This window comes from Ochotona curzoniae, unplaced genomic scaffold, assembly GCF_017591425.1.
Source record: "Ochotona curzoniae isolate NIBS_2020 unplaced genomic scaffold, NIBS_Ocur_1.0 scaffold_3223, whole genome shotgun sequence".
Lineage (NCBI taxonomy): Eukaryota > Metazoa > Chordata > Mammalia > Lagomorpha > Ochotonidae > Ochotona > Ochotona curzoniae.
In genome coordinates this window covers 965,733-992,391 of record NW_024467108.1, presented here as the reverse complement: position 1 = coordinate 992,391, position 26,659 = coordinate 965,733, and the positions used below count along the sequence as shown (strand labels likewise).

General features: G+C 40.6%; 3 protein-coding genes across 3 annotated transcripts; 1 reads left to right on the top strand and 2 right to left on the bottom strand.

The window, feature by feature from the left end:
• The first annotated feature begins 2,178 nt into the window (after window positions 1-2,178).
• On the top strand, window positions 2,179-3,117 carry LOC121145280 (olfactory receptor 52A1-like). Its single transcript, XM_040964009.1, has one exon. The coding sequence runs from the start codon at window positions 2,179-2,181 to the stop codon at window positions 3,115-3,117; it is 939 nt and encodes a 312-aa protein (XP_040819943.1).
• Window positions 3,118-8,207: 5,090 nt separating this feature from the next.
• Window positions 8,208-9,326, bottom strand: LOC121145468 (olfactory receptor 52A5-like). The gene has a single exon (XM_040964326.1). The coding sequence runs from the start codon at window positions 9,324-9,326 to the stop codon at window positions 8,376-8,378; it is 951 nt and encodes a 316-aa protein (XP_040820260.1). The 3' UTR covers window positions 8,208-8,375.
• Window positions 9,327-19,204: 9,878 nt separating this feature from the next.
• LOC121145512 (olfactory receptor 52Z1-like) lies at window positions 19,205-20,164 on the bottom strand. The gene has a single exon (XM_040964415.1). It carries the CDS (start codon window positions 20,162-20,164, stop codon window positions 19,205-19,207), a length of 960 nt encoding a protein of 319 aa, XP_040820349.1.
• Between the last annotated feature and the right edge of the window lie 6,495 nt (window positions 20,165-26,659).

Here is a 26,659-nt window from a genome sequence, read left to right as displayed (position 1 = left end):
AAATGTGGATGAACCCAAGAGAACTGACATAAATCTGTGGAATCCCTCAAGGTTCGCACTAATGACTAGGAAATTCCCCACTCCATGTTTGCAACTCGTCCACACGTCTTTTAGGGGATATTAATAAAGGAGGCTCACTGTTTTCTTCTACAATTTGCCCTCGGAAAGTTTTGCTTGTGTCTACATGTGAGCTGGCCTCGATGTAAGCCTTTTTTAGAGTGAGCGCAGCAGTACGGTCCTGGAGTTACAGAAGGAGAATATCTGCATCCTAGGGAGAGGCTATCTGAAGAAACCCCAGAGATGGCTACTGTGCACTGTTCTGGCAAGAAATTTCCTTCATCAGGAGCTTTCGAGTTTCTTACTTTGACCAGGTGCTGCCACAGAGGTTACAGAACACAGTGTTTTAGGAGATGAAATTGCAACCCCAGACAAAAGAATGAATGATTAAAAGCGACATGAAGAACAGAACAGTTTTCAAGTATTTGGTAAAGCAAACCCCAACTGCAAAACCAGCTAAAGTAAGTCTCAGTCTTCCTAAGTTTAGGCCCCCAGGCGGTCATGACAAGCTTCCTCAGCAACAATGATTACATCAACTCTTCCGGTGCTCATGCTTCCCCTCCTTCCTGCTCCTCTAGCTGTGCCTGTTAGGAATGCCCACTTGTCAGCTCCTCATTCGTAAATCACTCAGTGTCATTTTTCTGAAAGGATTCCATTGTCTTTCTAACAGTCTTTGGAGGAGTAAAAAATAGCCTTCATTAGTAATAGTAACCTACAAATGGAAATGTAACAGGATTAGGCATTGGGCAACAAATCCGCACTTAGATCGGTACTTAGATCAGTATGGCTATCACCATTAGATTAGCTGATGTAAGCTGAAGTAAACATAAACTGATGCAAACTGCTGAGATCTAGCATTGATGCTGTTTCTAAGGGATAAGTACTGCTGTAAGGAGAATAAGGGTAGCTGATTCAGGAGCTGGCTGACTTACAGAAACTTCATTGGAAATCTAGGAAAACTGAAACAACCCTACTAATTTGATACAGTCATACAAAAACAGTTCTCCAAAGCACACTTTGATAATTGTTTGATTCAAAAATGTGTATTTTAAAATGTTGATCCTGCTTTAACGATGTTCATGTAAGGCACAGGAGCCGGGGTTTTCAGAGACTTTAGTTAACATTGAGATGGAGAAGGGCATTCATTCTCTGCAGCTGTTCTGCCAACCTCTACTGAACTATTTCTGGTTTCCCCAAATCTATCCCTCGTCTTCTTTGCCAGGTTCCATAGGTAACACTTGGAGGAATCTGTCCTTTCAAATCTGTATTTTCTGTCCATCAATGTTGTAATCAAGCTCACAGCATGCTATGTGCCTTGCAAATTAGCTGTATTTCAATAAAATTGAAGAGCCTGTCTTCCTAAACAGGTCATGCAAGGGCAACTGCAAACCAAATTGTCAATCACAATTCCGGCAGCTGATATGTAGAATCCACCGAGAGGCCTCTTGCTCTGAACATTGCTGTTTTGTAGTCTTGTCTCAGGGATTTCTCCTCTCTGGCTATTTTAAATCAGCATTTAGAATTTTTAACATTTCTATTACTAGAAATATAAGCAAAGGAACAAATAACATTGCTGAAATTGTAGAAGTAGAAGGCTCTCTAGCCCACACACCACAAAAATGCATGGACTTCAAAACAAGTACAAGGGACAACATTCCTGCCTAATCTTTTGTGAAGTACTTTGGTGTGAATATCCTTTCAGAATCTGAGACTTTGCAGGTCCAAATGGCGCACTCTTGGCTTAAAGATCATTGGGAAGAACAGAGCTTTTAGCAGAGTAGCTGGATTGTGAAATACAACCTATGCGCGGCACAGAGTCCCATTTTCAATGACAATAAACGAGTCTAATGTTGTGTCCACAGGAACGCAAAGGAAATCACAGGTGAATGAGGAGCTGCTCCATACCTCCTTGAAGATTCTAGTTCTCAAACTCACAGATGCCCTCCCTGAAAGCAGGGACGTGCCTGTCTGCCTGCTCCAATGTTCTCCTGTCAATAATGTGATTGGTATGCATCGGTGATTGGAGTTCTCTCCAATCAGACATTGGATACAAAAGGAAGAACAAGAGGAACAGGAACACTGACCAAGAAACGTGCTGGCATCAGGTAGCGTGTGAGCACTATGCCGCTGTCCAATATCACAGCCTTCACGCCTTCTGTGCTGACACTCATTGGAATTCCGGGATTAGAGTCTGTGCAGTGCTGGATTGGGATTCCATTCTGTGCCATGTATATTATTGCAATGATTGGAAATGTGTTGCTTCTTGTTGTTATCAAGTTAGAACGCAGCCTCCATGAGCCCATGTACATTTTTTTAGGCATGCTTGGAGCCACAGATATTGCACTTGCCAGCTGTATTATGCCCAAGATGCTTGGAATCTTCTGGTTTCATTTGCACGACATTTATTTTGATTCCTGCTTGCTGCAAATGTGTCTTATTCACGGGTTTCAATGTGTGGAATCGGGCATCCTGCTGGCAATGGCCCTGGACCGTTACGTGGCCATCTGCTACCCACTAAGGCACAGCACCATCTTCACCCACAAGCTTGTCAGTCAGGTAGGAGCTTTGGTAATAGTCAGGGCTGCCATTTTTGTTTTCCCGGGCCCACTACTGATAAAGTACCGGTTTCAGTTTTACTATACCACTGTCATTGCCCATTCCTACTGTGAGCATATGGCCGTTGTGAAACTAGCTGCAGGAGACATCAGTGTGAACAAGATTTATGGCTTGCTTGTAGCCTTCAGTGTGACTATATTTGACCTCACATTCATCACTTTGTCCTACGTACAGATATTCATCACGGTTTTTTGTCTGCCTGAGAAGGAGGCTAGATCAAAGGCATTCGGTACCTGCATTGCTCACATATGTGTCTTCCTCCAGTTCTACATTCTTGGCTTCTTCTCCTTCTTCACCCATAGGTTTGGTTCTCACATCCCCCCTTACATCCATATCTTGTTTTCCAGCATTTACATGCTGGTACCTCCATTTCTAAACCCACTTGTCTATGGTGTAAAGACTAAGCAGATTCGTGTTTATGTTGTAAAAATGTGTTGTCCATAAGACCCGCCTTCACACTGACTATGTATGTCTTTCTCAGCATGGCAGCTGCTCCTGTAATCAGAACTGTCTGGGAGCGGGGTTGGGAATGCTGTCTGAGTGAAGGTAGGGGAAGATGCAAGGAGAGCAGCATAGTGAATATGCACAACCTGTTCTTTTCTCACTTTCACTTTGAGTTCTAAACTTCTTTTTAAAGGAAAATTCATAAGCCATGCATGCGTCTCAGTTTAAATACACTTAAGGTATGCTTTCTAGCGTGCCCAAGCAAGTTGTTAATTTTTTTTTCAAAGTCCGTCCAGTAAGTTAAAAAATATATATATAGGGCAATGCAGACTGAAGGTGCTCTTACTCACTTTATTACACTCATGAGAAAATCAAGTCTAAGGTTGAGCTAAATTTCAATTTCATTTCAGGAGTCACACACACAAAATCATGAGACTTAGTCATGGCAATTTATGTATCACTATTTTTCTGCTACTCCCCACATTTACCTCAAATTTATGAAGGGTTATAAAAGTCTAAAATATAGCACATACATGCCAGAGATATTATCAGTGTATTAAATCCGACACAGTGCTTAAGGTTCTGAGCTTGAAGAGGAATTAACTGGGAGAAAACTGAATCAGGGTGAGGATATAAAAACAGAAAAAAATATTAGAAAAATACGCATGCAATATGCGCATGGGAAAATTATGACTCATTGCAGTCTAGGTGAAAGCGATCAAGGTAGAAGCATTCTATTCTGTTTTGCATTTCGATTAGGTAGTTTGGTCCCCGAGCATTGAAATTAAAACACCTTATGCCAGAAAGGTCATAGAGCTCGAAACTAGAGAGTGGGATTTTATATTACAGCACAGGTTATTCCATGCAATGTTTAGTTCAAGGCAAGAAATGGGGAGATAGGGAAAACAGGGAGTGAAAAAAAAATGACGGCTTACACTAAGCAAAGTAAGTAACATTTTCTGAAAAGTGTAATGTGTCGCTGAATGTTGGAACATATTTTATTTAGTTCTAGCTGTTGTATTTAGAAAGTGGTGGAGTGCTGTGTCTAAGATTAGTGACTTGACAATTTATTGCCAGCTGACTCTGGGTGAGACTCCAAGGTCAAAGTTTCTCTTTCAAGCAACAGAAAACAACGGTGTGAACATACATGTGTGCCCACTGACTGCTGTCACATTTTCTGTAGACACTCGAGATGATTTTGTGGATTGGGCCTTCCTCTATGACAGATGAGGAATGTTGCATTGAAAATATGTTGGCTATTGGGACATTGAGGTATGTTTAACTATTCATGTTTATTGGTGCTTCTTGGTTGGTTCTGCCTATGGGTAATCATTCTTTGAAAACATGATTTCCTGAAAAAAATAAATGCATATTGTATCAAAGGTTATTACTGTTCTCTCCAGAGTTCAGTAAATCTTTAAATAAAGGACCAAATAATAATTCTGTTAGACTGTGTGGCAAAATGCATCAAAGCGGAGAATGTTATGTAGTTATCTGTTAGTTCATTGTGAGTGTGTAACACCAGAAATGTATTTCTAAAACAATTCTGCTTTTAAAATTAAAAACCAATAGTAATGATGATCACAATATAGTTTTCTGATACCTAGGTATTAGGACAATGATATCCATTTTCTTCAGGATAATATTTGTGTAAGTCTATTTGTAACTTAGAATTTTCCTGTGATCAGATTGTTTTTGCTATTCAAAGGCTCGTCTGTAAAAGTGCTCTTAATAAAGAACGATTGAAAAGCAGGTATCAAACCTATTTTATTTCTTTCTACTATAGATCTGAGATTATTTGGATATTTTGGAATTACTGCCAGTGGCTTCCTGAAAACAAGTGCGGTTATAGAGCTGACAGAAGCGTAGCACACTAATCCTTCATCTGTGTTGTCAGCACCTATCGGGGCTACGGTTGGGTCCTGGGGGCTCTGCTTCTCGTCCTTCTTCCTGATAATGGTTTGAAAATCATGAGAGAATGGCATGACCCTTGGGCTCTTGTGTGCAGGTGGGAGACCCATAAGAAGCTCCTGCCTCCCCACTTGGGACCTGCTGCCTCTGGCCTTAGCCATCATTTTGGATCAGCAGATGAAGATCGATGTGTGTCTCTCTCTGCCAGTAGTCCGACTTCCAAGTAAATTCAATAAAGACCTTTAAAGAGAGAGAATGTAGAGACAACGGTCCTACCCACTGTCCCGTAGCACTTGACCCTAAGAGTCCTAATCATCTATGTAATGATTATCAAAATAAGATAATAAGAAGAAAAAGCATGCTGTTTTCTTTAGTCACTTTATTACTTTGTATTTGCTTCCTTCTTGGCGTTAAGACCAGATTAATAAAAACTGAATTATCTCGATGTTGTATTTAATTTTACAATTTTTCTTATCTAAAGAAGTTAGTTTTGTGTATTTTCACACACAGTTTTCTGAGCGTAATACTTCCTATTATGACCTCCCCATCACCCTTGCTTCCAGTCTCATTTTCCTTGTTTACCTGGTTTTATTTCAATTTGAGTAATGACACGAGTGTACTCAATTTTGTCATTACAAGTATTCCCCCACTGCTAAAAACTTCAGCAAGCAGTAACCAGGAGAACAACTGCTCCTCAGCAGTAAAGATAGGGCTATAAATAATGATCAAATCCATATTATCCTTTTGTGTTACTCTTCATATTAATTACCACAAATCAAGGCAAACACTAAAAGTTGTATTTTTGGGGACTGGCTTATTTCACATCCTTGTCAGTGCAAAAGACAGGACTTCAATATTGTTTATGGATGAGTAGTACTCCCCCATTATACAGATACGGAGGAAATATATTCATGTATCACTCTTTTTCATTCAGCAATCAGGTGATGTGCACCTGGGTTTATTTCATGTCTCACCTATTGTGAGTTGAACAATTATAAAGATGGAAGTACAGATAACTCCTATTCCACCTTGCTTCCTTTGAGTAAATTCCCAAGAGTGAAATGGTTGAGTCATATGGTAGCTCCAGCTTTAGATTTTGGTAATGCTTCAGACATGTATTGCAGAAGCTTGCCTTGAATATGTCTCACAATCTATTTTTTGGAAGAATTACCAGAAAGATTACCATTATCAGAAATAGACATTGCAGTACTCTTTTCACAGTCTAGGTTGTCAGTGTCAATTTACTCAGTCTAAACGAAACACTTTGTAAGCAACATCTGAAAGATGATATTCTTTTTAATCCATGTATCAAAAGTTTGTCCTATGAGCTTCCATGAAAGCAGACTAATGGATGTAAATTATGTTCTCTATTTACCATGATGGATCTAACCTTGTGCTGTAAGTTTTTTTAATTCTTTTACATGAAATGAACAAACTTCATGTATTTGATCTTATACACTGAGAATCATAATGATACTTTTCCCCAAACATCCTTCTTGATTGTACTCCACCGCTCTCCTCATTTTCTACTTCTTTTCCAATGGCATATTTGCATTTTATCTCACAATCATACGCTTCGCTCCCATTAAGCACATATTAGGCAGAATAGAACAGCAGCGCTCCAGTCGTCGAGTGCATTGACGAAGACTGTCAACAAGCCTACCTCAGGTTGTGAACTCAATCATACAGATTACAGGACTGTGCTCCGTGGATTAGTTATCACACTCTGGGATAACATAATATTCGTCTTTCTGGGACTGCTCATTTGATTAAGCACAATGGTTTTCAATTACATTCATCTGGCTGAAAAACACAAGATTTCATTCATATTTTTTAACATATATTTTATTTTTATTGGAAAGTCAGAAATACAGAAAAGAGACAGGGAGGAAGATCTTCCATCCATTGATTCACTCTGAAAGCCACAATGGCCAGAGCTGTGCCAGTCTGTAGCCAGAAGTCAGGAGCCTCATCCGGATCTCCCACACGAGTACAGGGTCCTTTGGGTCATCCTCGATTACTTTCCCAGGCCAGAAGCAGGGAGCTGCGTGTGAAGTTGGGCTGCCAGGATTAGAATTGGTGCACGGATCATATCCTGGCATGTGCAAGGCAAAGATTTCAGACACTAGGTTACCAAACCGGTACCGAAATTTCATTCATCTTTACAACTTTAGTTGCATTTCATAGTGCCTTACATTTTCATTATTTAGTCATGAGAAGATGTGCAACAGTGGTGATTTCACATCTCAACTATTGTGGATTGAGCTGTTCTAAACATGGGTATGCAGATAAATCTCTCATGCTAATTTCATTTTGCTTGGATACATTCCCAGTAGTGGGATGGCTGGATCATATGAGACGTGTACTTCCATATATCTGAGGACTCTACACGGTGTTTTCCCCAATGGTTGTGATGGTTTACCTCTCCCAGCAGCAGTGGATCTTTCCCCAACATCCTCCACATTGCAACAGTTAGAGTTAAGTTGTACTGAAGCCAGGAACCAAAAGCTTGTTCTAGTCCTGCCAGGAAGATGCAGGGACCCAAGGCTTTGGGGCATCATCTACTACTTTGCCAGGGCACAAACATGGATTTGGGTGGGAATGATCTAGAACATTTCTAATGGGAAGTTTTTAATCATTATGATTATCATTGTGAATATTGAGCTTCATGGCATAATCTTTGTATTCCCATTATGACCTGAAATTTTCGATAAATGAAAATGAAAGAAAAAGTACATGAGACACCGATAAAGGATTCCAAATTTGTCAATGGATTCAACACACTTTTAAGGAACTTTTATAATGCTTATGCAAAATGTGCAATGAAAAAACTTATTCACATATTTCAGAAATTTTTTCTCCAAAATAACTCATATTTTGCTTCAATGTTTATACATTTTTCACAATATCTCATACAGACAGAAGTTCCAGTAGAAATTGCTTAAACAACTTGAGAATATTGCTATGTTGTATCCTTCCTTGTAATTACCTAGAATCAAATACTCCTTCTTTAGTTTAATCTCAAGCAGCTCTGAGTGGTAGCCAGGCAAAATCGCTGGCTTTATATGAAGAGGTGAACAACAGAATAAAAAGTAATTGCAATTCTTAATAAAATAGCTTTTTTCTTTTCTCCTGAATTTGCAATGTAGATATATAAAAGACACAACATTGGACAGCACACAGGGTTTCACTTTGTCTTTATTGTTACTTTTATGAGACAGTTCTGTTAGTACAGGGGTTCCCCCTCCATTAACCTCTTCCTTCCACTCCATTTTCCCCAACACATGCCATTTCCTTTTGTGCTTGCTACTTAGAAATGACTTAAATTTTTGAGGAGATAGTAGTGATCATGGGGATTTTTCTGAGCAGAGCATTTTTAAGACATGGTCGCAGATTTGTTTGGTCTTAACTCCGTAGACAATGGGGTTGAGAAAAGGGGGAACCAACAGGTAAAGACTTGACAGGAGAATATGCACATATGGTGGTATATGCGAACCAAACCGATGTGTGAAGAAGGAGAAGAAGGCCAGAAGGTAGAACTGTAAGAAGACACAAATGTGAGCAATGCAGGTATTGAAGGCCTTGAGCCGTGCCTCTTTCTGGGGCAGTTGAAACACAGTGATAAAGATTTGGAGATAAGACAAAGTGATAAAGATTATGTCAAACCCTAGAATGGTGAAGGCAACAAAGAGCCCATATGTCTTGTTGACACGAACATCTTCAGCTGCCAGTTTCACAATGGCCATGTGCTCACAATAAGAGTGGGCAATGATGGTGGTTTTGTACAACTTGAGACGATATTTGATGAGAAGCAGGGATGATGCTATGAGAATAATGGGCCTGAGTGTCACAGCAACACCAATGGAAGTCAAGAGTTGTTGTGAGAAGAAAGTAGCATGTCTCAAGGGGTTGCAAATGGCCACATAGCGATCCAGGGCCATGGCCAGCAAGACTCCTGATTCGATTGCCTGGAAAGAGTGAATGAGCCCCATTTGTAGCAGACAGGCATCAAAATAAATCTCTGTCAAATTAAACCAGAAGATACCCAACATTTTTGGAAGAATACGAGTGCTGAGTGCAACGTCTGTGGCTGCCAACATGGCTAGGAAAATATACATGGGCAGATGGAGGCTGTTTTCAATTTTGATTATGACTATGATTAAGGAATTCCCAAACACAGCAATGATGTACATGACACAGAATGGAAGCCCAATCCAACACTGCACTGACTCCAGGCCGGGAATCCCAATTAGAGTGAACACAGAAGGCATGAAGATGGATGCGTTAAACACGAGCATGGTGACCTGGCACGTAGTGTCAAGTACTATAATGTTGTCTTATCATGTATTCCTTGTGGAGAATTGATATCTTAAGAAAGGAAAAACAAATTTATTTTACTATCACATTCTTCAGTTAGAATGAGAATGAATAATTTCTTCCTTATTCATCTCTGCAATTCTTAATTGTCTATCTCCCTTTCTAAAGTCTTTCAGAGGTTTTGTATTTCTATATGTCTTGGTATCTGGTCTCTTTCTGTGCAGCGCAGCTGGATCACAGATTCCTTTAACTTTGGTTTGCTACTGTTCTACTTGTTTTTTTGTTTTATGGTTTTTGGTGTTAAAGATTTATTTATTTTTAGTTAGTTAATGAGTTATATTGAAAATCAGTTTTACAGAGAGAAAGAGCAAAGAGCTTTCATTTGCTGGTTTAATCCCCAAGTACCCATGGGAGTGGTAACCCAAGAGGAAGGAGCCCACTATGTCCCTCCCAACTTTACCCACTGTCAGATTATGCATTCTCCAGGTGGTTCTGTGGTTTGACTTGACAGAATTAGCCCCCAGTGCCAGCTTCTGCCAGCTGATGCTGTGGCTAAGCTCAAACAACCCTCACCCACTCTAATTTTGTTTACACCAGTGGGAATAATCAGCAAAGCCTGGCTTTTCCCTGATGAGGTGCACACAGGTGTTGTAGCCCTGCCTACTCTGGTCTGTCCCCATCCCAGCTCATGCTCTCCAGTGGGAGTAGCTGTCCTGAAAGAGAATCCCCCCATATTCCCCCTGCCGGCTCTGCCCCCTCCCTTCCTGGTTCTCACACATGCTGCTTGGGCACTGTGGTCACATCCAGTACAGGCAACCTCAACTTGGCATTCCGTATTGTGCACTAGTCTTTGTTGCTACCAAACCTGGCTTGACCCACATTCTGTTCTGTGGCTCGGATTTGCCAGTGGATGATGTGAACTGATTCAGCCTGGTCTGCCCCTGACCCATGCCAAATGTTTGCCTGTGGGAAACTTTCCATGGCCTATTCTGGGCTGTTTCCTATCATGCTTCTTGCACTTACCTGCAAGGTCTGTGTCCTGCCAGAGGAGTTGCCCAGGCTCCTCCATCAGAACCTCTCCCAATGTCAGATTTTGTGCATATCAGTGGTTCCATGAGCCAGCCCTATTCAGTTCACCTCCTGTCTTAGCAGGAACAGTGGCTTTTCCTGACTGGCCTTCAACTCAATCTGGTTCTTGCTGTTGGATGTTTCAGCCCAACCATGGCTCATCCGTACCCACATATGGCTAACACATGGTTCAGTAGGTGTTGAGACTTAGCCTAGTCCATCCTACATCTACCCTGGTCCTCCAGAACACCAGATGGTGTTGGAGTCTGGCCCGGCTTGGTGCTTCCAGGCCCAGTCCACACTTGTGCCAAGGGAGACTACAACCATTTCCCGTTCAGAACATAGCCCCCATTCCAGCCCACACACCCATTGGTTGGAACCTCAACCCAGCTAGGGTTGTCCCCTTAGCTCCCCACCTGGGTCTGTTCCCGGCCATAGATCACACACATGCCAGTGGTTGCTCTGACTCAGCTTGGCTCAGCCCCTCACCTGTCCCGACCTCTGCTTTAGACACTGTGGCTTAGAGTTCCTGGCTCACACAGACCAGTAGGTGCAAGGGCCTAGCTCGGCATGACCTGTGCTCCCTCCTGGTCTCTAGTTTCCCTTGTGGGCTAAAGTTTGCTCAGTCCTGCCTGTTCCACCCCATTCCATTATCAATTGACACATTAGCCAGCTGTTGGAGATACTTTGCCCAGCTTGTCCAACCCCCAGGTCTGGACTACATGGTCACCAGCAGGAGCTATGACTCGACTGGGAGTTTACCATGTTCCTCCACTTGATCCAATCCCAGACCCAGTTCTCATACATTCCATTGGGTTTTAGGTCAGGTTCCGGCAAAGTCTGGCCTTCCATTTGGCCTTGTATGAGCTAGAGAATGTTGCAGCCTGGCCTACCCTACACCCTATTCAGGATGCACATTTGGGTGCTGCTGCCTTGACCGGTCCAGACTATTGGGGGTTCTTCTACCTGTGATTGATGGCAGGCTCCTTGGTCACACCTAGCTTAGTCCATCACACCCCATCTCTTGAGCTAACCAGTGGGGCTAGAATTTCCACAGGGTTTGGCCCACATATTTCCTCACAAAATCTGCCCCCAGTTATGGTTCTAGTGCTAGTTAATGTAATGGCCCTACTTAATGTGACCCTTCTCCTGATCCATCATCATGTCAGGTAATAGGATACGATCCTGCTGGACAAGCCCCGAGCCTTAGCTTTTCATGGGCTGGTATTTGGTGGTCAGCATTGTTCAGTGATGACAAGTTTTTCAAATGAAGTGTTACTGCCATTGGAGATCTTTACGATTGTTTCACATCCTAGAAGCACAATGGGTTCAACCTGGAGCTACTTAAGCAGTGATTCAAAGAACTAAAACCCTAGAGCTCTCCGGCAGGGTGGCCAGCAGGCAGAGCCTGGCCAATTGGCTCACTGGCCACCTGGGAACAGCTCACCATGTGCACATGATGGCTGTTGTCTGGGATCCAGGCATGACACGCCCTGCCCTGAGACTCACCAGCAGCCAGGAGGCTGCGGAAGTTTAAACTCCCAGGCCCAAGGTCATGCCCCTCCCCAATCCCATCACTGCCCAATGAGGGCGGCAGGTGGGCCTCGGACCTGCCAGTCATGGAGACTTCCCCCCTTGGTGTACTCACCCCAAAGGGAGCAGCCCCTGGAGCCCAGGTAGGCCCGGGGACAACTCACCACATGCACATGGCGGCTGTCGTCTGGGATCCAGGCATGAGATGTCCCGTGCTGAAACCCCGTATTTCTGCTATTTCAAGAGGTGGCTGCTCCTTTTTGTTGTTGTTGTTCTTAGATTTTTTTTTTTGATTTTTTTTTATATTTTTATTCTAAGGCAGATTTTCAGAGAGAAGAGACAAAGATCATTTGTGCAGGGCCTGGCACAGTAGCCTAGTGGTTAAAGTCCTCACCTTTCACGCACCAGGATCCCACAGGGATGCCAGTTCTAATCCTAGCGGCCCCACTTCCCATCCAGCTCCCTGCTTGTGGCCTGGGAAAGCAGTTGAGAATGGCCCAAAGCCTTGGGACTCTGCACCCATGTGGAAGACCCAGAAAGGGCTCCTGGCTCCTAGCTTCAGATTGCCGCAGCTCTGGCCCTTGGGACCACTTTGGGAGTGATTCATTGGAGGGAAGATCTTCCTTTCTGAATCTCCTCATCTGTTTATCTGACTTTTAATTTTTAAAAAATGAAGAAAAAAATACTAATAGGAAATGAAGAGATTAAATTGTCTGTTGGTGAATTATGTCATATTAAAAGAACCTGAAGACTCCACCAAAAAGCTGTTAAAGCTGATAAACTTACTCAGTTTCACTGTGCAACACAAATCAACACACATACATCAGTAGTATTTCTAATACTAACAATACACTATCCTAGGTTAAAAAAACTAACAGTATAATTGCATTTATACTAGCACTAAAATTAGTACTCTGGTATAAAATTAACCAAGAAATAATAGACCTGAATAATGAAAACTATAATAAAAAGATGAAATAAACTAAAAGAAGCTACAAATAATATGAATGATATCCTGTAGAAATTTATAGGAAGAATTTATACTGTAAAAAAATGTCCATATTACTCAAAGGAATCTATTGATTTAACACAATGTGTATCAAAATTTGAAGTAGTTTTTTACAAAAATAGCAAAATCTATTTGTAAACTTTTATAGAACTACAATAGCTCTCAAATGACTCAGACAACTTTGATGAAAAAGAATAAAGTTGGAGGAATCACACTCTGATTAGAATACATACTGCCAAGTGCTTTTAAAAATTACATGATACTGAAATGGATATTAGTAAATCAATCAATATAGCAGGATTGAAATCTCACAAATAAACCCATTCAATAGCCAACTTTGGACAAAGTTGCAAAGGATAATTAATGAAGAAAGAGCCATAGCTTCAATAAATCATCTTGGGAAAACTTGGAATTAACATTCATAGCAATTAACTTAGGCTCTTCCTGGCCATTTAAGGTAGAGCAAACATCACGGGAGGAAGCTTTATTTTTCTGGATGTAATTTCTCTGATTATGCCTTTGGAACCAGCTATTCTTCACCTGGACAGCATGTCCCAGCACGTCCTGGAGTGTAAGATTCTTGCAATTATCTAGCGTCTCATTCCTTGGCAATTCTGTTCTTATTTTCTCCTTGTATAGTGCATTAGAATCCGGCGGGAGTGGAGACTTCCTTTTGATCATTCTACGTGGAAGAGCATGTCAGTTTGTCCTAAACCCCTTCTGAATTCCTCATTTTTCTGTGAAGAATTGTGTGCTGTTCTGTCAGTTTTTGCTCCTTAATAGAGTATGGGACTTTGATACACAGCCCCAGCTCAATACTCCACTTCTGCAGCTGCAGATACTGGGAGAGAGCAGTCTTCCTGTGACTCATGCTGGAGACCTAGATGGAATATCTGCAGGGGCTATCATTTCAGGCAAACGAACAAAAAGATTTAGTAGTAACAACATATAATCATTCCAGTGAGGCTCTTGTTCTTAGCTTTGACCTTGCAATAATGAGTAAAAGTTAAAGCAACATTGTAGAATTCAAATAAGTGACTTCAAATGTGGAAATAGATTTATGTGCCACCTGACTAGGAAATTCTGAGATGCAGGATGAGAGAACTGGTGAATCCTGTATGTATGCCCTGAATAATCTGAAATACATCTGTCAAGCATTTACTGATTGTGAAACCAAACCTGTTTTAGCATTATTAGGAAGCATTGTTCCTAGTAAGAATATTACATTTTAAAACTCACAGACTGGGTGTGGTGTGGTGCAGTAGCTTAGTGGTTAAAGTCCTTGTCTTGCAAGCACCTAGATCCCATATGGGTACCGGTTCACGTCCGGCTGCTCTACTCTCCATTCAGTGCTCTGTTTGTGGCCTGGAAAGCAGCAGAGGATTGTCCAAAGCCTTGGGATCCTGCACCAGCATGGGAGACCCAGAGGAAGCTCCTGGCTCCTGGTTTCAACTTGGCCAACCCAGCCATTACAGTGAAACAGTGGCTGTATTCTTTCCATCTCTGTCTCTCCCTCTGCCTTCATGTAACTCTGCTTTTAATTAAATAAAATAAATCTTTAAAAAATTGTGGTGTGAAATCCAAGTATTTTGAATAAAATGATAATAGTGTTTATTTAACATAGGACAAAATAGACACAAAAATTGATATATTTTCTATATCTTTTTCTTCCCTATCCAACAATGGAAATAAAAGAGGAAAGTCCATTTGTGACTTTTTTTTATTTTTGGTGCATGTATATATGTGCAAATGCAGATAAATAACAGTGCATGTATATTTATATTCATACATATGTAGATTTATGCAAAGAAAATGACAAGATAATAAGAAAATTGTTGCAAGTGTTCAAGAGAGTAGCCCAAATTTTAAGTTTATTTTCATCTTTGTATAAATATGAATTTAACCTATTTTCTTATTCTTTTTACTTTGTGTTAGGTACTTAAAAATGAAACATTGTAATAATACTTACTGAAATAAAGGAACAAAGATGTAGTATTGGGACAAATCTAAATAATTTCATTTGGTGAGATAAAAGGTTATTTTTATGTTTCTGTGTAAATATTTGATAGAGTATTCCACTGAATTTTTTAGTTAATTATTTTATTATTTTCTGGATATGAAATTGTTAAATCATTAGCTCCTTCAGTAAAGTTTTTACTCATGACAAGATACACTGTTAATTAGTTGGACTTATGTTTATAGTTTATGAGGAAAAATGTTTAAAATTACCATATGCTCTCCTATAAATTAACTTATTATTGGCAGTCATTTGTTCTAATGTACTATTTTCTATTCATAAATGTGTATCATGTTACTTTGCCCTGAATTACACTTGGTGAGATCTCAATAAATCAGAAAATACATCATTTTCACTTAAGAAATAGATATTGCCTTCTGGCTGGAACCACCACCTTCCGGTGGTTGGTTAAGATAACAAACACAAAGAATGAGGAGAGGCACTCATTACATTTTCTCTAGGTCTTTGAAAAAAACATGCAGTTATTCCTTTAACCATGTTACGCACGTTTAAGGGTGGCATTGTAGATGTCAAGGAAATGGGCACTGTTCAGAAAAGAATGTTCCATAAATGTTACCCTATCAAATGAGAACACTACCAAACTATTCAGCACATTGCTGGCATTGTTGTGAACAACCAATTAAAGAGGAGAGAGATGGTAGAATAGGGTAAGGACACATTTAAACAGATGGAGAATAATTAGGGTAAAGCAGAGAGAGCCGTTTCTAGCAAATAGGAGGGGACAGGATGATGGCAGAGGAGCACTGGAGAATGACAGACATGGGGAAGTGGTGGAGACAACAGAGTGGTGTTACAGTGACCAGATATCCCAGCAGTAGTCAGCAAGTGGTGATCCGAGCTCCACCAGCCTCCAGAGCTCTACTGGCAGCCAGGTGTTAAGGGGACTTCACTAGGAGTCAGGTGGTGAACAAACAACTGCCCATCCTGCTGATTCGTGTGATTTGCCCACCCAGAAGCAGAGACAGAGCAGCAGACTCCAAGCAAGCACTGCAGAGACAGGGTAGATTTCACAGTCCAAACCCTCACCAGAGCCACATCAAGTGTAGTGGGGCAAAGGCTGTGGGACTGGGATGACAGCAAGCTGCATATGTGCTAAGTCAGGAATGAACTTGTTTCTGGCTCAGTGCATTGCACTGATCCCACAGGGAGCATAGTACTGACGTTTCACCCTACAGGTTTCACCCAAAATACATTCCGGTAGCCCCCAGACCCAACAGTCAGCAGAGCTAGAATCCTATCAGCACCAGATCAGGTGCCATTTTATACAATGTAGCAAAGACCATGGGACTGGAGGAACAACAGTGAATTATGCAAGTGCTGAGCTGGGAATGAACTCATTTCTAGCTCAGTGCAATGCATTGGTCCAACTGCCAAACTAGTACTGACTTTGGTATCTTATGGGTCCCACTCAAAATAGGTCCAGGTGGTCCTCAGACCTAATGGCCAGTAGGTTCTGGCAAAACCAGCACCAACAACAAACCAGTTACTGGGGACAGCTGGCATCTCCATAATCCTGGCCACTGCTCAAACAGGAAGTGGAAGAAAGATTATACAGGCAACTCTTCAGCCATAGCATGGGATCACAAGAAGTGGAGACTGGTGAGCCAGGAGCTGGGGCTATGGAGAACATGGTGGGATCTAACACAATAACTCAAGTTTGAAATTCACTGGAGGGAGGGGCACAAGTGACTGCAAATGAAGAATTAGGTACTGTTAGATTTGCCATTCACCAAATGTTACATTCACTGACCACCAGGGAAAGAATAACTCAGCCAAATACATGAAAAGAATTTAGATGGTCTTTATTTCAGGGAACCATAGTCATGGGCTTCCCTTCCCCATGCAGCAGAAAGGACAGATGTGAAGGAGTGAGCTGCAGAGGAAGAATAGCACAGAAGAGACAGGGAAGGGGCCCTTTTAAACTCTCCTTGACACGGAAGCTGAAACAGGGGTTGCCTCGGCCCTCATTGGTAGGGGAATATGGGTCTATGCCCCTCACTGGTGCAAAGGTGGTCTCACTGCCTGAGGGGCCCACCAGAATTCTGCCATCTGTTTCAGGTTTGGTTGGAGGCAAACTCCACCCTTCTCCACCCTTCTCCAGCCACGATGGTAGCCATCAGGTACCAACTGCAATCAGTAAAACTGAACTGTAGACCTGAGGGTGATGCAACTTAAAAGCCTGCCTTAAGGGGAAGAATCTGATAACCAGAAGTGCAATGACCAAGAGCAAAAGAAGAAACAGAACCAAGATGAATATTACTGAAGACTCCCCTGCAAATGAGCAAAAGCCTGTGCCAACCTCAGAGTTAATTGAGGAAGTCATTGACTACATGGGGGAAAAAAAATCAATTGACCTGTAGAGGAATCACAATCAGACTCACAGCTGATTATCAGAGCAAACTCTACAGGCCAGAAGAGAATGGAGTGACATATTCCAGATTCTAAAATGAAAAAATCGTTGGCCCATAATAACTTATCCAGCAAAGCTTTCCTTTGTCTTTGAAAAGGAAATAAAATTCTTTCACTATAAAGAAAAGCTCAAAGAATACACTGCTTCCAGACCTGCCCTACAAACGACACTTAAAGATACACTCTTGAGGAGAAGAGGTATAGCACCCACCAAAACCAAAAGCGAATGTGGAGAAAACCCCAGTAAAATGACAGAATACTAAATCAAACAATGAATGACCAATTGCTAAGATGACATGACCAAATTGCCACATATTTATGCTAACTCTGAATGTAACTGACTTAAACTCATCGATCAAATGTCATCAATTAGTGGACTGGATCAAAAACGAAACTCATCTACCCATTGCCTACAGGAGACACAAGCAAAGATCAGCAGAAACTGTATCTTAGTAACTGTGTAAAAGACACTATCATATCCAGATGTGAGGATGTAATGCAGTATTCATCCCTAATTCAAGATCAAAGATGGACTCCCAATGAAATTGCTGAATATATCTTGCAATCAGATGCTGCATTCCTTACCATCATCCATGTCTGCAGTGTCAAGATACACTTAAACAGCAGAATAATGAACTTACGACTGTTTATGGAGAACAATACTGTTACAATAATACAGGGGAAATCAGTGGGAGGAAGGGCATTTGGGGAAGGGGAAAGAATAATCCAGAGCCTATGGAACTGTATCATAAAACAATTTTTATAAATAGAAAAAAAATGATAAAGGAAAGATTTTTGCTATGAGAATGGCATTTGTGCATACTTAAGCTTATGAAGCATTTGAGAAGCTGAGAGGGCTTCCTGAAATGTGTGAAGGAAAATGATCTTTAAAAAAAGGAAGCCAAAGAGGTAAGTGTCTGGCTTCAGTGAAAGCACCAACCTGCTGCACCTAAAGAAGTCCACTATGTGAGCCCAATGACCACCTTAAAGTCATTGCCCATGAACTCATGAAACAATAAACATCTTTTTAAAAGAGAGAGCTTTGGATTACCCCAAAAGATGACAAAAATTTGTATGGTGGCCTCCCATTCTTGGCTCATATATCAGCCACATGCATGAGAGTGCTTTCCTTATCAGCAGAAATTCTAAGGGTTACAAAGTTCAGTGACTCACTACTCTCATTTTCTAGCTCTATCTAGGAAAAATCAATTAACCCTAAATATTGGTCTTTCTTAATTTACCTTTTTTGCATCCTGAAGACAATTTAAAATGAGTGATAATGGAATGCCAGTAGATAGTTTTTAAAACCTATCTCTTACAAATATTATTTTGAAAAATAAAAGTAAATTGTTATCAACATGAAATAATGAATTTTTAGAATGGGTAAAATTCAAGATGGTTGAATTAATAGATGAGTTTACAATAAACTCATCTTCATGCTAACAAAGGAAATATTTAAGCAAAACAAAAAGCATAAAGTTTGAGAAGTAAACATTTATCAAGGAAATGCAAGCACGACAAAAATACAGGTGGGTACACTAATATTACATAGCTCAGAATCTAAGACAAAGCCTATACAAAGTAAGATTATATTATTAAATAAGGAACATTATCCTATGAGCATAAGATCATGACTTTAAGGTGTCTTCTCAGTATCTTTGAGAAATGTAGTGGAATTCTTGGCAAACACTGTCCTCGTAAGTGTCCTTTATTGAATTTAATTTATTTATGTTTTTTTCCTCACTAAACATTTTGAGAGAGCTGTATTCAGATATATTCAATATTTACCATTATTGTTCAATTCAGCAACATGTGTTAACAGAGGAGTAGAATGAAATAATGCGATCTTGAATTTGCTTTGTCTTTACACCATAAATGATGGGGTTGAGCATAGGGGGCACCACCATATATAGGTTCGCCACTAGGATGTGTATGTGATGTGGGATGGTTTTACCTCCAAAACGATGGGCAAAAAATGAAAAAAATGCAGGTGTGTAGAACATAAAGATGACACAGATGTGGCAACCACATGTGTTAAGAGCCTTACATCTGGCAGCCCAGGAAGGTATCTGAAATACTGTGTGTAGGATCATTGAGTAGGACATAATGATGAACACTACATCCAGTCCTGTAGAGAGGAGGGCCACTGTCAGGCCATAAATGATGTTGACATCAATATTGTCACAGGCCAATCTGGCAATGCCCATGTGCTCACAGTAGGAATGAAGAATGATGTTTTTCCCACAATATGTAAGTCGATATACCAAGATGATGAATGGACAGCAAATCATTAGGCTCCTTACCACTGTTGCTATGCCAATCTTCCCAATGACTGAAGAGGTTAGGATTGTGGTGTATCTCAGTGGGTCACAGATGGCCACATAGCGGTCAAATGCCATGGCCAAGAGAATTGCAGATTCTGCCACAAAGATGAAATATATAAAGAACATCTGCATTACACAGCTGCCAAATGATATAGCAGTGGAATGGAACCAAAAGATGACCAGCATCTTGGGGGCTGTGGCTGTGGAAAGCAGGACATCTGCTAAAGCCAACATGGAAAGAAAGAGATACATGGGCTCATGGAGACTTCTCTCGATCGCTATCAGGAAAATCAAAGAGACATTGCCCACAACTGCCACAATGTACATAGAACAGATAGGGATGGAAATCCAAGGGTGCAAGTATTCCATTCCTGGGATTCCAGTCAGAATATACCATGCATCCTGGGGAATGGTGTGGTTGTGGAAGGCAAGTGCCATCTGTGCCCTGTGTTGTCTAGAACCTCTAATGAAGGACCACAAGGTTGAGGATTCAGACGAGATCGGGCGCGTTCAGGGTGATACGGCCATAGACCAGGTTGAGGATGCAGGACACCAGCTTAGGCTGATGGAAGTCTGATCAAATGCCTCTTTCCTGGTATCTTCTGTGTGAAAAGACAGTAAGATGTATTAGCTGACCTAAAACTGTCAGATAATTAATTCAATCATCTTGAACAATTAAGTTACATTTGATGTGTATGTCACAGTACTTTATAAATATGAAGATATTGGAAGCTGTTGGAAGCTTTGTTATATAACCCATGACATGAATACTATGATTGGTAGATATGGGAAAAACAGCCCCAGGGACTTAAAGCTTCTTATCCTAGGTTCCTATGAATTCTAACTCAGACAAGGCAAATATGAAAGCTCTGATTTTAAATACTATCCAATACTTCCTATCAAAATAAAACTTGCTGCAAAAATACATCACTGATAATAACTCAGAGGAAAGCAGATATAAAACTGAGTTGCATTCCTATGGGATAAGGTAAAGATTCAGATTTGACAAAACAGATCCATACGGCCTTTTTACCTTGATGGATCACTGATGCTATGTCCTATGCCAGCCACTGAGCATTCAGAGATAAATTAATTTTGATCCTTTTCTGACAATCAGTCCATTCCTCCAAGCTAGAGGATGTGTTCTTAGTAATCTAAGTAATGTATACTTGTAAACTGAGTTGTACTCAAATGAGTATTTCTGGTTTGCAGTAAAATGTTTCTGTTTTATGTCACTTGTATCACTGGAAGTAATTTAAATGACACATTTTTGTATTTTTGTGCACTACCACAGCAACATACATCTTAGTGTTTTCAGGTTATTAACCAGGATTTGGGACAATTTCCCAATTACCAATCACTAAAGAATGTAGATCTGAGCAGAGGCAAGGAAAGGCAGGTAAATAAATAGACCAGCTGCACAATCTCTATATCGGCAGTTAAAGGTGTGGTAAATAAATAAACAGGTGAAAGATAGATACATAGATAAATAAATAAGTAAAAAGATGACAGATACATACACAGGTAGATGAATAAGAATAGGAAAAGGAACAAAGTATGTTAGAGACAGTCCATCCTCCATCAGACCTGTTCTTCAATCAAAGTCTAGCAAAATTTATATACTGACACGGTCCACAGGATTAAGAAATTACTTTTTTTTAATCCCTTAATTCTGCTGCAGTTTAGTATATTAACCACTGCTTGGTGTGGTTTGGCTGCCTTTATTTTCAGTTTCATTGAGCATTAAAGAGTCTCACTGCTCATTCTATATGGCAGAGATATTTGGAAACTGTTTCTGAGTTGTTCTATATATAATATCCACATTGTCAGCCAATTTGATTTTTCCTTAAAATGGCATAGAATTCATTAAAATAACATTTTAACATATGTAAGTCTATGCTTCAAATTTATTCACATAAGCCAATTGCTTTATATTAATTTCTATTGGTACTTAAAGTTTTTAGAATGAGATTTTTGTATCTCTAAGAAAAAGAAAACTGATGATGAAGCATCTTTATATAGCTCTAAACCAGAGCCATAAAAATGAGGGCGGTGTGGTCAGAGAGGGGGTGGATTACTGCCATGAGGCTTCAGAAGGACATTATGAGTGATGAAAAAAAAAAGTTAAAATGAAAGAAAGAAATATCTTCCCCCTTCAATGCTGCTGGCAAGCAAGAGGGAAAACAAATTCCTCAGGTTAGTGCTCGCTTCGGCAGCACATGTCCTAAAATTCCTCAGGCTTTCTTCTAACTCCTCTGGTCATTCTTTGTGACACTAGCTTCTCTCTCTCTCTCTCTCTCTCCCTCTCTATCTCTCTCTCTCTCTCTCTCTTCCTCCCTGTCTCCTTCTCTCTCTTCTTCCTCCCTCCCTTCCTTTCTTTTTGCCCTTGTAATGTCTATTCAGTGCAGACTTGCACTCTTTCCAGCACTAGTCTACTGTATTATGATGACATATTCTGATCAGATTGTAAACACACACACAATGAATAGAATTTGAATACTAAATAAGTTTCACTCTAGGTCTGTGAGCCAGGAAAATTACCTAATTTTAACTTTTACTTATAAAATTTTAAAATTAAACCTCTCATCTTCAGTGAGCATAACGCGAGTTTACTTACTTGTGTTTGCCAAGATCCTGCAGGTATTTAACAGATGGGTAGAAGGAAAAAACAAAACCAAGCCCATGACCAAACCACAGCCAGGAAATCTGAAACTATTTATACCTCTTTGTCAAGCATCTCTTGGGCCAGGATTTTGAGCCTCTGAGGCTTGCCTTTTGTCTGTCTCATGGACAGCAATGGACCACAGCTGATTTGGGTACATAGTCCTGAGGGAGCATCATCCTTAACAACTGCCTCTCTCTCTACAGCATGCTTTATTCTGCACAGTACTCTCCGACACCCAAGTTAATAAATGAAGTTGTGTGCCTAGGTCTTTGCATGCTAGAACTTCCTGGTGGGAGTACAGTTGTATTCTTTCCAGGGAGTCTGAAACAACACTTCAGAGACGCATGTGGGAGTATTTTATGTAGTGTTGAAGGTGCCTAAGTATTTCCCGTGAAATGACAAGGTTCCTGTCTGCCTTCCTCTTACATGGGTCTAATTGTAGGAAAGGTCAGCATTAGAATGAGCAAGAAAAACAATCAAGTGTTATGGAGGTCTTTTTAAGCCCTCAAAGAACAATGTTAATGAGGGACAAAGCTGGGGGGGAAAAAGCCATAAAAACAAATTTTGTGATTTCTTGGTTTTATTCGTTACTTTGCCTGTTTATTTTCCTAATATAAAGGGAACAGATTTCATGTATTTTATGTGTTTTTTTTTTATTGGAAAGGCAAATATACAGAGAGGAAAGACAGAGAGGAAGGTCTTCCATCCAATGATTCAGTCCCCAAGTGAGCGCAACGGCGGATACTATGTTGATCCGAAGCCAGGAGCCTCTTCCGGGTCTCTTATGCAGGTGCAGGGTCCCAAAGCTTTGGGCCGTCCTCGACTGCTTTCCCAGGCCACAGGAAGGGAGCTGGAGGGTAAGTGGGGCTGCCGGGATAGAACTGGCGCCCATATGGGATCCCAGGCGTGCAAGGCCAGAACATTAACCACTGAGCCACCGCGCCGGGCCCTATACGTGGAGTGTTAACTCATGTATTTTTTAGGTAGAGTTCCCTAACTCTCCCTGCTGCACCCTCACCATGATTTTCATAGCGATCAGAACGGACTTCACACATGTAAAAAAGGTGAGGAGGAAGATATCCTCTTGTTACCTTCTGCAGGAAGGAACATTTCAATTAATCCCTGAAATATTTTTCTTTTACATTTGCAGAGCTTGCACACAAGATGTTGTTTATCCCAGATAATCTTCATGGGACAGTCAACCCAGAAAATAGCCCAAGTGTCTGACTCAGGCTTCTATACACCATTAAGCCCACCAGTGCAGACATCTTTCTGCATGACAGTGAGTGCTGTGCAGAGAGATGAACCCTCAACACTCCCTTCATCTCACATACTATTCTTCTGAGCATCTTAAAATCAAAAATAATGGTTAATTCCATAGCCTTTTTTTGTTTGGGTTCTAAAAAACAAAAGGTGATTACTGTCCCAAACATCCTTGGAAATAGATGATGGGAACACGGATACAAATGCGATAAATACTGAGCAATGGCAATAAGGATTGAGGTGATCGTAGGAACCCTTCCATGCATTGATCATCTGGTGTTCACAAGAATAGACTGGGCAAATAGTTCTGTCCTGCTGATACACTCATCCTGACATTTAAAAAAAAATGTTTTAAGGTTTATTTTATTTTTATCAGAAAGTCATATACACAGAGAGGAGGAGAGACAGAGAAGAAGATCTTCCATCCATTGAATCACTACACAACAGGCAGAGCTGCACCAATCCAAAACCAGGAGCCAGGAGCCTGGAGCCTCTTCCAGGCTCAAAGGGCCTTGGGCTGTCCTCGACTGCTTTCCCAAGCCATGAGCAGGGAGCTGGATGGGAAGCAGGGCCATCGGGATTAGAAATATGCCCATCTGGGATTCAAGTGCATGCAAGGTGAGGACTTTAGCCACTATGCTACTGTGCCAAACTCCCATTTTTAAAAATTTAAGACTATTCCTTTAGTTGTCTCATCCCTTTGAAGAATTTTGAGCTCTTTTAATGATCAAAAATATTTAACAGATGATTTCAGACAAGACTGCAATCAAAGAGGAAAAAATATTATGTTCTTAGAAATGTATCTGAAAATCACATCAACACTGTTGAATACTAATCATAGATTTTTAAAAAGTTAAAATAATTAGAGGATATTTTTCAATGAAAGAAAATGGTGGGGCCCGGCGCGGTGGCGCAGTGGTTAATGTCCTCGCCTTGTATGCCAGGGATCCCATATGGGCGCCGGTTCTAATCCCTGCAGCCCCTCTTCCCATCCAGCTCCCTTCCTGTGGCCTGGGAAAGCAGTCGAGGACGGCCCAAAGCTTTGGACCCTGCAACAACGTGGGAGACCCGGAAGGGGCTCCTGGCTTCGGGTCGGCATAGCATCAACCATTGCGTTCACTTGGGGAGTGAATCATCGGACGGAGGATCTTCCTCTCTGTCTCTCCTCTCTGTATATCCGCCTTTCCAAAAAAATGAATAAATCTTTAAAAAAAGAAAGAAAGAAAGAAAGAAAGAAAGAAAGAAAGAAAGAAAGAAAGAAAGAAAGAAAGAAAGAAAGAGAAAAAATTGGTGGTCATCATAGAATTCAGGAACATGATTAGATTTGGCTACAAGGAAAATACTGTTTTAAATGTTAAAAGCAATGCAGGGCTGGGGGCAGTGCAGTATACAGCAGGTTAATCCTCCCTCTGACAGCAGCATCCCACAGCTGCTCCCTTCTGATCCAGCTGCCGGCTTGTGGCCTGGGAAGGCAGCAAGGAGCATCCGCATCCTTGGGCCCCTGCACCCACATGGGAGTCCCAGAGGACACTCTTGGCTCCCGGCTTTAGATCAGCACATGATATCCAGATCATCCTAAGTTGTGACAAGTACATCAAATACTGCAAGATTCAAAATTTCCCAAAGCATTATGCTGTTCTATAGTGTCTCAAAATAAGACACTGATTTTTGTGAATTTCCAGTGATCAGGATGATGCCAAGCATAAAATGATTAAGATAAGTGGCAGTAAATATGAGTCAGGAGTAGTAACACAATCCCAGTCCTCTCTCTGTGTACTTGACGAGAAATGGGATTTGAAAAGCAAGTGTGATAAATCAAGAGGATGATTGTTTCAGGGGATCGTTCTCATTAAAACTATGTGCAGACATCTTGGTCTTTTTTCTCTCTCCCTAGGAATATTTCCCTACATGAATGCCGTCTTTTTGTAATTATGTCATGACCAAGCATTTTTTCATCATTATGGAACTGATGAGTTCTACTGTGTCTGGAAGTTAGTTTATTTACAATTATATTGAATAAAAGCACTTCCATTGTGTGTGTGTTTTCAATTTGAAAGTCCAATTATTTTCTCATTCTTCCAAAATAATTACATAATGGTCTCTATAGGGCCACTTTCAAAGGTCGTTTTTCTAATGATTCCTTCTGGTACCAGCAGGGGTCAGGAGTGGTCCATTGATTCTTTTCTTTAAGACTATCAACTGGCTTCAGGACTGGTGAGATCTTCAGGGTTTGGGCCTGGAGGAAGAGATAAGAACCTTCTGCAAAGCTTATCTGGAAAGCTCATCTGAAGAACGAAGTGTCAAGAAACTACAAACCCACAAGACTTAAAGACTCAAGTTATACAAACATTTGTCATTCAATTTTATTAATACTGCTTTTCATTTCTATATTTATTTACCTATGATAGGGCTTCTAAAAGTTTACGGAAATTATATGCTATGTTTTAATTGTTCTCTATTAACTTCTTGGAGTATGCTTATTTCATCTATTCTTTATTACATATCTTATTATGTTCATCATAATATCTCTAAAATGTTGACATCATAATTGGAACAAATAACTATCTTTAACTCACAAACATGAAAAAAAGGATGACATCCTTCCTCTTTTAGCTGTGGCCATCTGCGTTAAGCACATATGAGAATTTTCTCCCAAGATTTATTTGATTTGATCACATGATGACATAATGATCTCTATACGGAGAATTTACCTTTTCTTGTTTTAATATCTTCAGTCTGTTTAAGAAGATATGAGACAGCTTAAAATGAAACCAACCACAAAACTGGCAAGCACAAGAAGAAAACGAAACAGAATCGCGGAGAGGGTGAATAATTCTATGTATTTTTGTTTATTTCCTTTATTTGCAGTGTTTATTCTTTGACTTTCATCTACTTGAAACAATAACGTGCAGAGACAGAGAGAGGTCTTCCACCTGCCACCTGCTGGTTTATTCTCAAAGTGTCCATTGCAGTCATTGCTGCATCAGACCAACACTGTGAAGCCT

Coding starts and splice junctions, on each gene's coding strand:
- LOC121145512 (XM_040964415.1), bottom strand. CDS start 20,164: ATGGCACTTGCCTTCCACAACCACACCATTCCCCAGGATGCATGGTAT.
- LOC121145468 (XM_040964326.1), bottom strand. CDS start 9,326: ATGCTCGTGTTTAACGCATCCATCTTCATGCCTTCTGTGTTCACTCTA.
- LOC121145280 (XM_040964009.1), top strand. CDS start 2,179: ATGCCGCTGTCCAATATCACAGCCTTCACGCCTTCTGTGCTGACACTC.